This window comes from Anarhichas minor, unplaced genomic scaffold, assembly GCF_050575085.1.
Source record: "Anarhichas minor isolate MPS153535 unplaced genomic scaffold, ASM5057508v1 ptg000028l, whole genome shotgun sequence".
In the NCBI taxonomy this organism is placed as follows: domain Eukaryota; kingdom Metazoa; phylum Chordata; class Actinopteri; order Perciformes; family Anarhichadidae; genus Anarhichas; species Anarhichas minor.
Window position 1 is genome coordinate 4971519 of NW_027466474.1, and position 13540 is coordinate 4985058.

The 13540-nt window shown below is 41.5% G+C and overlaps 1 protein-coding gene across 1 annotated transcript in view; it reads left to right on the plus strand.

The window, feature by feature from the left end:
- Positions 1–641: 641 nt before the first annotated feature.
- Positions 642–13540, plus strand: part of drp2 (dystrophin related protein 2) — a 101624-nt gene continuing 88725 nt past the window's right edge. The window contains exon 1 of the mRNA XM_076103621.1: positions 642–681. Coding sequence (XP_075959736.1) covers positions 642–681 — 40 coding nt within the window. The remainder of the gene's footprint in view (positions 682–13540) is intronic.

Below are 13540 nucleotides of genomic sequence, written 5' to 3' on the forward strand. Positions count from 1 at the left end.
GTTCTTTTTGTTATTTGCGTGATGTTTTATTGAGGTCTTTTATTTTGAAGGATTGTGCACTGGACTTTTGATACCATATTTCATTTTTGCCCTGCCACAGACAGCTTTGACAAGTTATGGTTTTCCCTCTTAAGTCTTGTTCCTGACCGAGTCAATCTCCTCTCTATAGAGACATGTATGAACCTTGACTGTTCTATTAAAGGAAACTGAAAAAACTTGTATGATGGTCTGTCACTGGTTGCCATTCAGTGGTATCCTGCAAAAAGTGCCTCCTAGTGATTAAACTGACAGCTCCTTGGCCTTTATTCCATCATCCCCCTAAAGAATCAAGATGTTCTCCACGGGGTTGCTATGATAGCCTGCAGTGCTATAATTTGTCAGATGCTGTAACTGTGATGACTATAAATGTCGCTTTGAATGTTCTGCCTTTCTTCCCCCCCCCACTTTCCCCTTTTCAGCACATGTTACGGCACCAGAGCCCCAGCTAATGAGCAATTCACTGCCCTGTGTGCAGTGTGCTGCAAAACACGGCAATAATGGGTGAAAGAAAAGAGAAAAGAGAGAAACAGTGCTGCCTGAAGCTGTGAAAATGTAAGCTAAGTGCTGACCTTGGTGGCCTAATGGCTCTAAATAGCGTCCGAATGTCGGTGTGGTCCAGAGAAGGGCAGCTCCTGCCCAAGGGTAATGGGTGAAGCAGTTTTGAAGTTGTGAAAAGGGGGACAAGGCGCCGCAAAGGGGGCTGTTGGGGGATTAGTGTGGCGGAGCTGACCGTAGTGGTTGAGTGGAGCCGGCAGGGCGATGGTGTGCTATGCTCTCCTTCTCCACGGGAGGCACTGCCTCACCACTCGGCCTCAGAGAAGAGCTGAAAGCAAACAGGAATAATGTGTTTGTGGCTATAAATTCAAGTGGGCTTCAAAATCAGGTGTAGGAAAGTACAGTGACGGTTTTTCTTTTCTCAGGCCACATATTCAGTCCTTAATGCTGTTGAATCTAACATTACAAGGTGTCATCAACTGGGACCAGAAGAGGTGACTTGAGATTGTTAGTTAAGCCTGTTGCTTCACCACATATACAGTTTACAGTGATAACAGCAGCGGGTTTACTGCCTGAAAATCATATTGGTTTTTGAAACAACAGGTCCTTGAAAATCAGGCTCTTAATTTCCAGCCATCAACTGTTGGTTTTACCAACTGTTGCTCGCAGGTTTTACCAACTGTTGCTGCTACTTAACGTAGCTAATTAGGCTAACGTTAACTGTTTTCGTCGGAGCAAATAAACACACTGTTTAATTAAAGCATTTCCTTGCACTTTTTCTCTTGTGTTTTAGGTTTTGGAAAGGCCAAAAAATGACCTGCCTAAGGTTATATAGCTATCATTAGAGAATCATTGCTCAGTGGAGGTGTTTAGTGAACGTGTGTTTGTCCTTGCTGGTTTCACCCAACAGCTTCCCTGTTTTAATGAGCCTTTGGGTGTCGAGAGGCTCAGCAAGATCTCGGAGACGATTTCCCAAAGTACCTTTTAATTGAACAACCTTTCCTGTCGGTCCTCAGACAGGCTACCAGGGGAAATGGTCTTGAGTTTGTGAGTTGACTCTGTGATCCAGTGGTGTAGATGATGACATTGTATAGATTACGAGGCTTCCAGATGTGAAATGTTAATCAAAATTAAGGCAGGTCCCTCATAAGATCAGTAAAACCCAATGAAGTGGAGGCCTGGTGTAATTTACGGGATCCTCCTGACTCAATAATCCATCTCATTTTCTCTTGCGTGAGGCAATAAAAGCAATCTTTTATTCACCACTGATGTCTTTTTATTCATCAATAAAGGGCTTGAGTGGGACATGGAAATGAAGTGAGCGACATCCATTGACAAAAATTGAGTGGGGCGTGGATGAGAGGGCGACAGGTGCAGGGTTCTAGTGCCATTGTGCCAGATTCCCATCACATGCCTGTTAGACCTCATCACAGATGGTGCTAGTGACGCTCACACAGTGCGAGTCCTTTATGAAGCAAAACAGAGTCATGTTATTAGTAGGACTACTTCAACCGTGCAGGCCAGCCGAAGTGTTTGAAGTGTGTGGGTGCTTGAGTCTTGTAGGGTATTTCTGTTCTGTTAGGCTTGGTTGTATTTGGGACATTGATGAAAAGGGATGGGTACAAAACGTGGCTTTTTCCTATCTGAAGGCATTGTCTGTGTCATTGAGCTTTCAAAGTGTTTTATCAGCAGAGCGCAAAATGGCTGTGTGAAATTTGCTGTGCAGGCTTTACTGAATTGGCAGTGGAGGAAGTCTATTCTTCTGAAGATGTCTGGCTCAGGGGTGTAGAATAGCCACCATTCCGACTGCTTGCTATGTATTTCTTATTTAAATGAGAAAAGCACATGTGGATCTTATTTGACCCTCATTCATAGTTATTCCACGTGTTATGTCTCACGTCTCACTGATAGAGCAGGACTTTGAAGTGTGACATTGATATTTAAATCTACTGGACTTATTTATAAGTCAGATATTTCCTCCTGGTAAATAGGATAGTTAAGTTATAGATGTATCACTATGTATATTCATTTAGTGGTCTCTATTTTATTGTAACATTTTAATATTATTTAGGTGGAGGCTTCACTTAAGCCCAGTGAGTTTTCTGCCTCTTCCGACACTGATATTATTTATCTCTGTTATGTTTGTGAATTGTGCCAAATAAACTAAACTAAAGACAACTACCAGCACCTCTAAAGCTCGTTAATATAATGTCTTTGTTTGAAGTTGTGGTTTTTCTGGGGGGGGGGGGGGGTTGTTATGTTGTGGTTTTACGGAACTATCATCGCCATGATAGTCCCATAAAACCACTAATTCTCAGTTTTACGCACCATTTTTTGCACAAGCAAGATATATCTTGTTCATTTATGAGCTTTACAGATGCAGGTTGATTTTGTTTCCATTGGACAGAACTGGCTAGCCGTTTCCCTCTGCTTCCAGTCTTTTTGCTAAGATAAGCTAACATTCTCCTGGCTCTAGGTACACGATGGATACCTTTAATCTACCGGTGTGCTTGAACAGAAGAGCTTGCTAGATGGTTGACCACTTTTTTTTTAGATACGAAGTTGCTCTTGCTCTTCTAAAGTCTGATGCTATAGGAGTAAAAACAGGGATGTAAAGACTCAGAGGGACAGGTAGTAATTTTCTGGTGGTTGAGCTTGTTCCTAACTTGGTGACAGTTGAGTATAGTGTTTTTCTGCAGAGGGAATGGCGATTTAAGCATCCAAGTAATGCTGATCTGTCTGACTCACCACAGGAATAAACTGTGTGGAAAAAATGTTTTTTTTATAAAACAAGTGGGGCTGGAAAGGCCTCCATCTGAACACTGCATTTCTGAACTGAAAATAAACGGACAGTAATGCTGTATTGGTGTAGAGCACTAACACTGTAAGCTCCCTTATTAATGTTCTTTTTTTTATTGCTAATCGATCTCTGCATAGACATTTTCTGCCTGAAAATCAATGCCCTGATTGCATTTGGTTTTCTTTCTTTAGCCCTGGCTAATATCCTAAATATCATCCATCTTATAATGCCATGTTGTTTTGTGCGGAGGTGGTATGGGTGCTGTGGGCTGCAGCAGAGGCTGAGGGAGCCATGTATCCGTCAACATAACTCAGCCACATTTAGCTTAGCTCCGCCATGGTTCCCACTGAACTCTGGCATTTCAAGGACTGAAGTGTAAAAGAGGAAGCACTGGGCAACATATGACGGACTTACTGGGAATATAACCTGGTGATTTGTGCAAGGAACAGCCCCACAGGAAGTCTCGTTACATCAGTGATTTAGTGGCAGCGTGTACAGTTAGCACAAGGACAAGGTTAGCTGGCATCCGTTTGTCCTCATCCAGACTCCTGACAGGTTCAGGTTGGAGGTGGTGGAAGGGGGTGCAGTGCTCTGATAAGGAGCACTGCACCACCTCATCTCCAATTCAACATGACAGCCATGATTGGATTTAGACATTAGAAAGTAAACATAAGAGAAGGATTGTAAATCCCACATGGAAAGAAATCTGTGTATGAATTGGAAAAATGTCTGCTGGTGTGTGTGTGTGTCCAAAAATAAAACGTGTGCTGGGATTGCCACTCTTTTATATGGGCTGCCTTTGAAGGAGAGCAGTCGAGGTTGATAGATGTAGGATTTATTTTTCATTTGCAGTTTTTCCTCTTAGAAATAGTCTACGGTTGTGTTCAAAATTACTCCCTATTTTCTCGGCAGGCTATATTTACCCACTGTCATTTTATTTAAGTGTCCGTAGTCTGATTGTGAAATGTATGCACTATAGTGTCCTCTTAATAACCAAAATTGGACCAAAAAGTATATGTACTTTCTGCCAACGATCCAACAGTGCATTGAGTCACGTTTTTAATGGAAGCAAAAATTACTGTTGTGCAACAATACACATGTCAATAATGATGTAAAATAACAATGATCCAATGAAGTACTGCTCACTCTAGAGTAGACTATTGAGTTTATATTATATAGGGAAGCAGTGAAGGAAGGAGTGCTTAACTCAAATCAGATCAATTTAGGGGCTTTCTTCTCGTCTGGTCAAAAGCATTTGAAACGTAGTAAAAAAAAATAAGATGAAAGTATTCCTCATTGTTTTGAAGCAGTTTCCTTAGTAATTAGATCTCACTATTTTGTACCTCTCTCTCTCTGCCCTTGTCTGTTTTTGGCCCCTGCATTAATTCAACACATACCGTAACAACACTTCAGATCTTGTTCTGTCACTTTGTTGCGCGCTGTGGAGGAGGAAGATGACTGATATATTCGGCAGCTAATTCCTGGAATCTGGACAAGCACTTCACACTTGCTTGTTTGTCTGTGTTCTGCATAAATCAAGCACCGCTTCTTATTATTATGTGAAGGAGTTAAGACGCCTTCCTGTTGTATAGCAAACATGAACAAGAGACGCTGTGAGGGAGCTCTGCCCCATTTGCAAGGAAAACTAATATTAACTATAAGTGGTTTACTGACATATTTCTGCTGCATATGTGGGTGATGTGGCTATTAGCTACTGTGGAGTGGTGCGAAAACCAAGTGTGAAAAAAATAAGAACAGTACAGATGGTTTGGCAGTAGCACTTGCTTGAATCCCACTTTACACTTATCAAGTGGTGAATGTTTGCTGTTTGTATGAAAATAATTTGTCATTAGCACCTATTGTACTTAGTTACATAAGTTACATATCCTGGAGACACTGAGTAACATTTGAATTTCCAATACTGACTCTCTTTTATCTCCGTTTTGGTCTCCACCAGCTACTGAGAACATGTTTTTGCTCTTTACCTGTTTCTGTTTGATGCTCCACTTTCTTCCCCAGGTAGTCGCTAACATTGTCTGTTGGCCGTTTGTACACTACCTGCTCAGCACCAATCAGTTTTGCTGAAAACACCTGCCTGTTAAACTAATATTGGACAATTCTGCAAACCTCAAATTTTCATTCAATGGCAGCTTAAAAAAAAAAAAATGCTAACTCTTACATTTTTTTCTTTTTAGCACATAGCAACTATGGTATAGTTTAGTTATGGAAAGATTGTGGTCATGGCAAGTAAAATAGTAGGGTTAGACAACAAAACCAATGTTAAGATTAGGGAAAGATATATAGTTATATTTAAAACGTAAACATTGGTCTGTGATGTTCAGCAAACTCCTGTCTCTTGCATGAAAGTTAAGTGTGTTACAAGCCGGACATGCTTAACGTCCATCTACCAGCCAGTGTTGGGAGTTGCACATCATTTCCAGGGATACTGGGCTGAGCTGATGGAAAGATGTATATGATAATTACATCACATTACATTATAGTCATTTAGCAGACGCTTTTATCCAAAGCGACTAACAATTCAGATCCTATCACACCGTAGTCACAACTACGGGAGCAATTTTGGGGTGAAGTGTCTTGCTCAAGGACACATCGACATGCGACTAGCGGAGCCAGAGCCCGGGATCGAACCACCGATCCTCTGATTGAAAGACGGCCCTGCTCTCCACTTAGCCCCAGTCACCCAATTCCCTGCAGTGTCATTACAATGAAAAACATTTTTGACATAACTCATTGTTATGTGAACCGTTGTTAATATGAATAGTATTGATTAGTGCAGCTTAAATTCTTCTTAGCCTGAGGTGACAAGGGAAGTATGTTAGTGTTTCTGCTTTACCTATTAGGGGAAGGATGTCACCATTAAACCCTGTTTACAATCCGCAACAAAGTGATGCTTTTTTGTTTTGTTTTGGATTTTTCCAGGGGACAACTTAATCCTCTTTAGTACTGAAGAGGATGTGTCCCCTGTGTTCTCCCTGCTTCCTATGCCCTTGGATGTGGGTAGTAAATATTTATGATGTAGCTATGCTGTACGCTTCTTACTGCAATGCTTGGGTTTGTTGTTCCAGAGGGTCATAGTGAGGTCAATGTGGATGATTGTGATCCTATAGCATAGTTGGAATTTGCAGTGCAGTGTTATGACTAAAAGCTATCAAACACCACAATAATTACTTAATTTTTTCTTCTTTGTCCATCTATTCCTCACTTAGAAAAAATACAATTCAGTATTACAGATGAAAAATAGCCTCTTGGCTAACTCTGGCGCATTTACAGCAATGTTTTTATTAATGTGCACTGTCCCTTATCAAATAAACCAATCAAATAAAATAAATACTAACCCCTTCCCCTCAGGTCGATACGGCCTCAAGATAGCGTAGCAAGTTGTAACCTATCAACCAGAGCGAGATGCCAATCTACCACAGTCAACATAAAGCCCATTACAGCAGCAGGGTGGGTGATTATAGCACAAGATAGGGGGTATCAGAGAAAGGAGTCCTCCTTGTGATCATAAGGGCACGGCGTGATGCTGACCTGCAGGGTAATAGACCTGGATGACCCTTCAAGGAGGATTGCAAGACAACCTCACACAAAGCCTGTGACCTCTCCTGAAAATGAAAGCCTTGATTAAACACTGCACACTTCTATGGGAGCTTCATAAAAAATGCAATTACTTCTAATGGCTTTTACGGTATCTGAATGAATAGCGCTGACATGAGGCGCTTGCCTGTGTCAAGGCTTGTGTAGTACATTGTTAGAACTCACCGTAAAACCTTTTTTAGCTCAATTTTAAGAAAGTCTATGTATGCTGAGCACAGACAGACCTTAGGAGACCTTAAAATGGTCTTACTCATGGTTAATGGAGGGTTGTGGGCGGGGTGACCTGATATTGGAGCAGTGCCTGAGGGCTACAAGGAGATTGTGCATAGAGGGAGGTGGTTCACAAAGTTGTGCAGTAGAAAAGTTGAAGTGAGAATCCTTAAGTGAGAGTTAAAAGAAGAGGTGACAAGTGGGGTTCAGCCACACAGCAAGTTTGGCAACACTAATATTCTGCTTCCCAGTTAAGTTGTTGTTCAATCGCTGTGTATCAGGGACACTGTTAATGTGGGGGAAAACAGATTTAATGGTCATATTTATTGTCCATGATATCAACGATGGACTGTCAGCGGCTGCAGGAACACAAGGTGTCATCATAATTATTCGTAAGGAGCTATAAAGTTTTGTGATTGTGTCTCCCAGTGGAGGAAAAAAAAGGTCTTTTAAGATGGGGCAATCAGCAGGAGGAGGCTTCCTATGGCTACTGCACCCCTTCAGCTACATCTTGGTACACAGACAGGGTTCAGTACCAGAGAAGATGGCCCGCAAGTAATCTCAACACTTAACCCTTTGGAGAGCCCCAGTCGCCAGACACTCAGGGGCAAAAACTTCACGTCTGACTGGATACATGGGCAGCGTATAGTGTCCTCCCATTAGGAAACTGAAAACGTTCAAAGTTCAAGCAAAGTCTTGCAGCAGACCCGGGGCCCAGTCAACATATTCCCAGAGTCATGTGGGATTGAAGCGACAACTGAAGCAGTAACTACACACGTGAAATATTACTGGCTGTGCTGCACAACTGGAATCCTAGATGTTACGTACACAATCGCATAACCCAGCACAAAAAAACCAGTTCTCCAGAGTCCATGAGTAATACGGCAATATTCAGGCCACTTGAGGAATAATTATTGGTCTTCTAAAGTTTAGAGGAATTAGCATCACGCCTGAAACACAGATTGCTTCTCTCAGACATGAATTATGTGATGAATGTGTTACTGATTATGTGACAATAGCACCAATCAGACACAACAATGTACCTGTTTGTCACATGAAAAAGTAACGTAAAGGTTACATTGCAGTTGTGGTTACATGAGAAACATGAGATAAGGAATGAAAACTTCTACAACATCAAAGCACAACACGATCAGCGGCTCCCATGAGCTGCAGGTGGGTGGAAACATTCACCTCTACATTTTTACCAGTCATGTCTTGTAATTTCTTCACTCTGGAGAAACATATTTCTCTCATTGCACAGAGAATGCTCACCGGACTAAAAAGCAGACTCATGCTACACTCCAGCCACTGCATCACTGCTAGAATAAACTTTCTGCCGGTGATCCTGTAGCTTAATGTATAAAGCGCAACACGGTCACTGCAAGGGTTATGATTCTGATTTGCTTTTGCAGCCATCCGTGCTAAAGTGGGTGCATCATACTGCCGTTATTCATCAGCCTCTTGTCCCCCGAGGGCAAACCCCCGCTGCTACTACTATATGAAGTCAGCGGCAGTAAGAAACTCTGAGACTGTCTTGTCTTACCTTTGGTCGAATGTCGGTCATGCTTGGAAATGAATAATGGAGTGACAGCAATGTGAGAGCAGGGTGGCAGCAAGGACACCGAAATGGAGAGGACCTGCTCAGAGAGGGTCAGTCCGTGTGGCTCGTCATCTCTGCTGGGTGCCAAGCTGTTGTGGGGAGATATTTATTCTACTCTATTCCAACACTCGACATGTCGACAAGAAAGGTGAAGGAAACGGATGAGCTGGTTCTAAGAAAGTTCTGTAGATTTGTTCTGCTGTTGATGAAGTGCTACATCATGTTCATTTGAATTATGGCAGTTTAGGATTTTTCATTTTAAAGTTTACATACGTTTTCGGTGTAAAATGTTTTGCAGACATTATTGTGTAGGTGGATTCTGCTGTGTGTTGTCAGGTGTTGCTGTCACTGAATATTCTGCTGCATGGTTAGATTGCCAACTTGCCAACTGCAAACATTGATTGAAGCTGAAGCTGGAAAGATGATTTTCACACTGGAGTCGACAGCCCATCCTGCTGCATTTGGGGATCAATGCTAACACACGTGTTTATCATGGCCATCATCTTAGTTTAGCATCTTAGCATGCTAACATTTTCTGATTAGTACTAAACACAAAGTGAAGATGGGGCTAATAGGAAAATCTTTAGTTCAGGTATTTAATCATGAACCAAATTTTGCCCTGCCGATGATGGTAGAGGAGTTAAGGGATCATCAAAGTGATTACACTTCATCCTGAGGGGAATGTGGATGTCTGAATTAAATGTAAAAAAAACCAGCATTAATATGCTGCTGCTACCGCCACTGCTCTGATTAGTAATACCAAACGATTTCGAACCTGGCTGCAGGGATTCTCTCCCATTCAGCCACAAGAGAATCGGGGGGGGTTGAGCTCTTGATGTCTGGCTCAGAGTCGGTGTTACAATGAATCCCAATGATCTTGGATGAGGTTGAGGTCAGGGCTCTCTGCAGGCCAGTCAAGTTCTTTCACAGCAAACTGAGTATGCCATTTATTTGGCTTTGTGCATGAGGGCATTGACGTTCTGAACCATCGATCCTGGGAATAATGAGCTTCCCCAAAAGTTGGAAAAAGACTTGTCTTAAATATCATTGTATAGAGTATCTGTAAGATTTAACAGTAAGACATTTAAACTAAGGAGCCTCTAACCCAAAACATGAAAATCAGCGCCAATCAAAAGTACACAAAAGTATGTTTGGCCATTATGTTGTACTTATATGCTCTTTATCTAATCATTGTACTTGTCGACTATTGACGAATCGTCGCAGCTTGAATAAACATGAAACAATGTTAAATGCGTATAAATACAATTTTGAATTACCTATTGGTGATATAAAAACCAAAAAATCATAAGGTACAACTAGTGTTTCCACAAATGATCCCAGTAAATGGTTAAGGACTTGTGTTTTGATGACTTTATTACCAATTGAATGCAGTGTGTGTGTGCGTGCGTGCGTGCGTGCGTTAAATTGAGATTTTTGTGCCTGTGCCTAATTACCCCACTCGGGATGAATGTAGTTATTGAATTGAACTGAAAAAGTGCTTTATAAAATACAATAATGTTTGCAGGCCACCAGCTATAAGACAAAGCTGTACTACTGGCTCTTTTTAAGCCTGCTCAGCAGTGCAGAAGCCACCACACTGGTGACAATAATGTTATCTTAACAACCAAATTACAGCAAAATAACCCCACAATAGACTTAAAGTTAAACTCAGAAGCTCAGTTTTGGTTGTTGGTGGCAGGTGAATCATATTGGCCACTTATTGTGCTGATAACTCTAAAACACTACAGCTTTGTCCTGTTAAGACTTGGTGCGCTCTGGGACCCAGCTGCTGGTAAAGATACTTCTCATTCCAAACACTGACTGCAGGGACCTGCTTCACGATTGCTGACTTTTTTGAAATAAGTAAGAATGACAGGAAGTCCTCCCATTATTTCAGTTCTCATCCCCCACACCTTGTCTTAATGGGAAGTGTTGGACTAAGACTGCTGCCATGTTCCTGGGTTCTCTTGTTGGACGCATTCAGCACTTCTCACTCGGTATATAAAATATCCAACCTAATCATCTGTCATGTTCTTTATCTTCGATTCCTTACTCCCTATTTTCACTTTCCCCTATTTCTCTCCCCCCTGCCTTATCATGAATTTGTGTTCATTTCTCCAATATTCTTGCTTTTCTTTATTGTTGTTGATCAAACTTTCATCTTCTGTTTTGGGTGGAAGCTGTTTTCTATTGTATACTATGCAAAGTGAAATAGTGGCTGTATCCACAATCACTCCCTATTTGTGTAGTTTACTTTCTGCCATTTCATTTGAGTTGATGGCGTGTAAACTACTGTCTCTTACCAACGCTGTAATGCATCACATTTTATAGATGCAAAAATGAGCAATTATACAAAATTAACTATGCAAAATGATTGTTAGTAATAAAAAATAAGCTATTGAGTATCATTATATACAGTGCAGAATAGTGAATGAGCGAGTGAATTCGGCATACTGAATACATAGTAGTAGTATTAGTTGTTGTATACATAGTACATTACAGTCATTTAGCAGACGCTTTTATCCAAAGCGACTTACAATTCAGTGTCTATCTATACACCGTAGGCACAGCTACGGGAGCAATTTGGGGTTAAGTGTCTTGCTCAAGGACACATTGACATGCGACTAGTGGAGCCAGAGCTGGGGATCGAACCGCCGATCCTCTGATTGAAGGACGGCCCTGCTTTCCACTTAGCCACGGTCACCACATAGTATAGGCCACAGGTACACATCAAATACATTTTTGCCAAAGATGGTTGCAGTCATTTTCGGCAGTTCTTATCACGCTGACGTATGTTCAAGTGTGTCAAAAGTTTGATTTATGCTATATGCTATAAAAAAGGGGTTGAGACGTCATAATTGACAGCTGCTCTGCGCGAAGTAGTCGCTGTAATAGAACTTGTGTCAATTTGATCATAAAAGCATCTCAATTGAATAGGGTTAGTTGTTGTCTGTAGCCAAACAGCTAGCGTGGTGCTGCTAACGTAGCGGCTAGGTGGCTCACGATCTGTGGGCGTGTTTGGTTGCGATTGGCTCGATACCGCGACGCCAGCCCCCCGATCAATACTGCGCATCACTCTGGCTCCAAGTGATATTTGGGCTTCTTTTTTTGTACAGTGGGAGAAAGTGGAGATGCGTTGTCCATCTGTTCGACAATAGTTGCTGTACACTTTGCAGTTTGGGTGAAAATATTTAGTAACAATTAATCTCTGCGAGTTATTTTATGAGGTGCAACCAATTTAAATTCAGGGATTATTAGATCTCTAATGTACATTGTCTTTGTGTTAGTCTCTCTACTTGTGCTTCTATTTTTCCTTGCTTCTTCCTCTTTCACTGGAAAAATTATACTGACAATCCTCCTACTTTAAATTCTGCTCTTTTCTCAGGCAATACATCCTTTCAAACTCTGTGTAGATACGTCTTAAATAATGTGTGTCTGGGATTTCCCTTTCTCTTTGTCAATAGGATTGACAATAGATGTTTCTTGTGACCAACAACCACATTTTTATATCCAATCTGTTACAATAAATTTGATTAAATTATGGCAATCCAAACCTATAAAGTGCCGCTCTCTATTTCATGCCTCTGAAGCAGACTTCTCTGAACACACACACTGTGCACACTCATCCCCAATGATGAAATGCTTCATTATCTTGGCAGCATGAATGTGACAGTTGGGGGTTAACACCGTAGATGATGAATTGTGTTGCGTGGTTGAAGAGCACCTCGGTGTGCTGTCCTATTTAAATTGACAAGCAGTCTCTGCAGCTATATGACTAAACTCTTATACGACTAAACTGGTAAGGGAAAGCTGGCAGGAGGATGCTGTTGAATTGCTCTGGGCAACGAGTGCCCCCTTATCCACCATGGAGAGAGATGCTTCGACAACCTGGTGTCCTCCATGAGAGCCAGGACAGATTGAATCCCCGTTTGAAATGTTGTTTGAGGCGGCTAAACGCTCAGGGTCAGTGAGGAGGAAACAGAAAGGGGATGTTAGTATTCAGTAATACATCATGTCAGTGTCAGTGTGAAAGAGTTACAGAGCTGAACTTAAGATCTAACCGTCGCTCTCTTTGGCTTTCCGTTTGTTTAGCTGCCTGTCAGTATGTGTGTGTATATATGTCAAGGACGTGACATTTGGCTTTTCACTTTGCTGAAGCAAATAAGGTTTTTTTTGAAAAATAATAAAAGATAGTCTAATATTTGCAATCATGCAATATCCACATAATAAGTCACAATGTCAAGAGACTTTTTATATTTCCCAACAACATGTTAATCATTGATAAAAAGCCCAGTGGTGGACTCTTAATCAGGAGGATCGGGAGAATTCCAGATGGGCGGTGCAATTTAGGGCTGATTACCGACGGCTAACTAACCATATTCCACTGTCCACCGTGCCGATTCATGATAAGACTTCAAGGGCTCCGGACTGAATCAGCAGATCCTTGAGGGTCCTCTCCAGGCTCTTCTGAACTTTCTGAGCCCTTTGCCAGGTTTTTTAATTATGTAGTGCATTCCCACTAGAAAACACAAAGCAATTTCAGCACATCTCCTTAGAAAATCACAGTATGATGCATTTAAACACCCACCCACTGTTGAGGAGTCTCTTTGCATTTCGCTTTTCAGTTAAAAGCCAGTTTCAGTTTCTCACTTTTCATACCTGCCACCATGTTTCTCTGGTTTACCGATAAACAGTAAACCAGTCATGACACAAAATCAAAAACCTTCATTCACATTCTGTGAGTATATCAATCTCTGCTTTGTACAAAGGGATGTGACTAA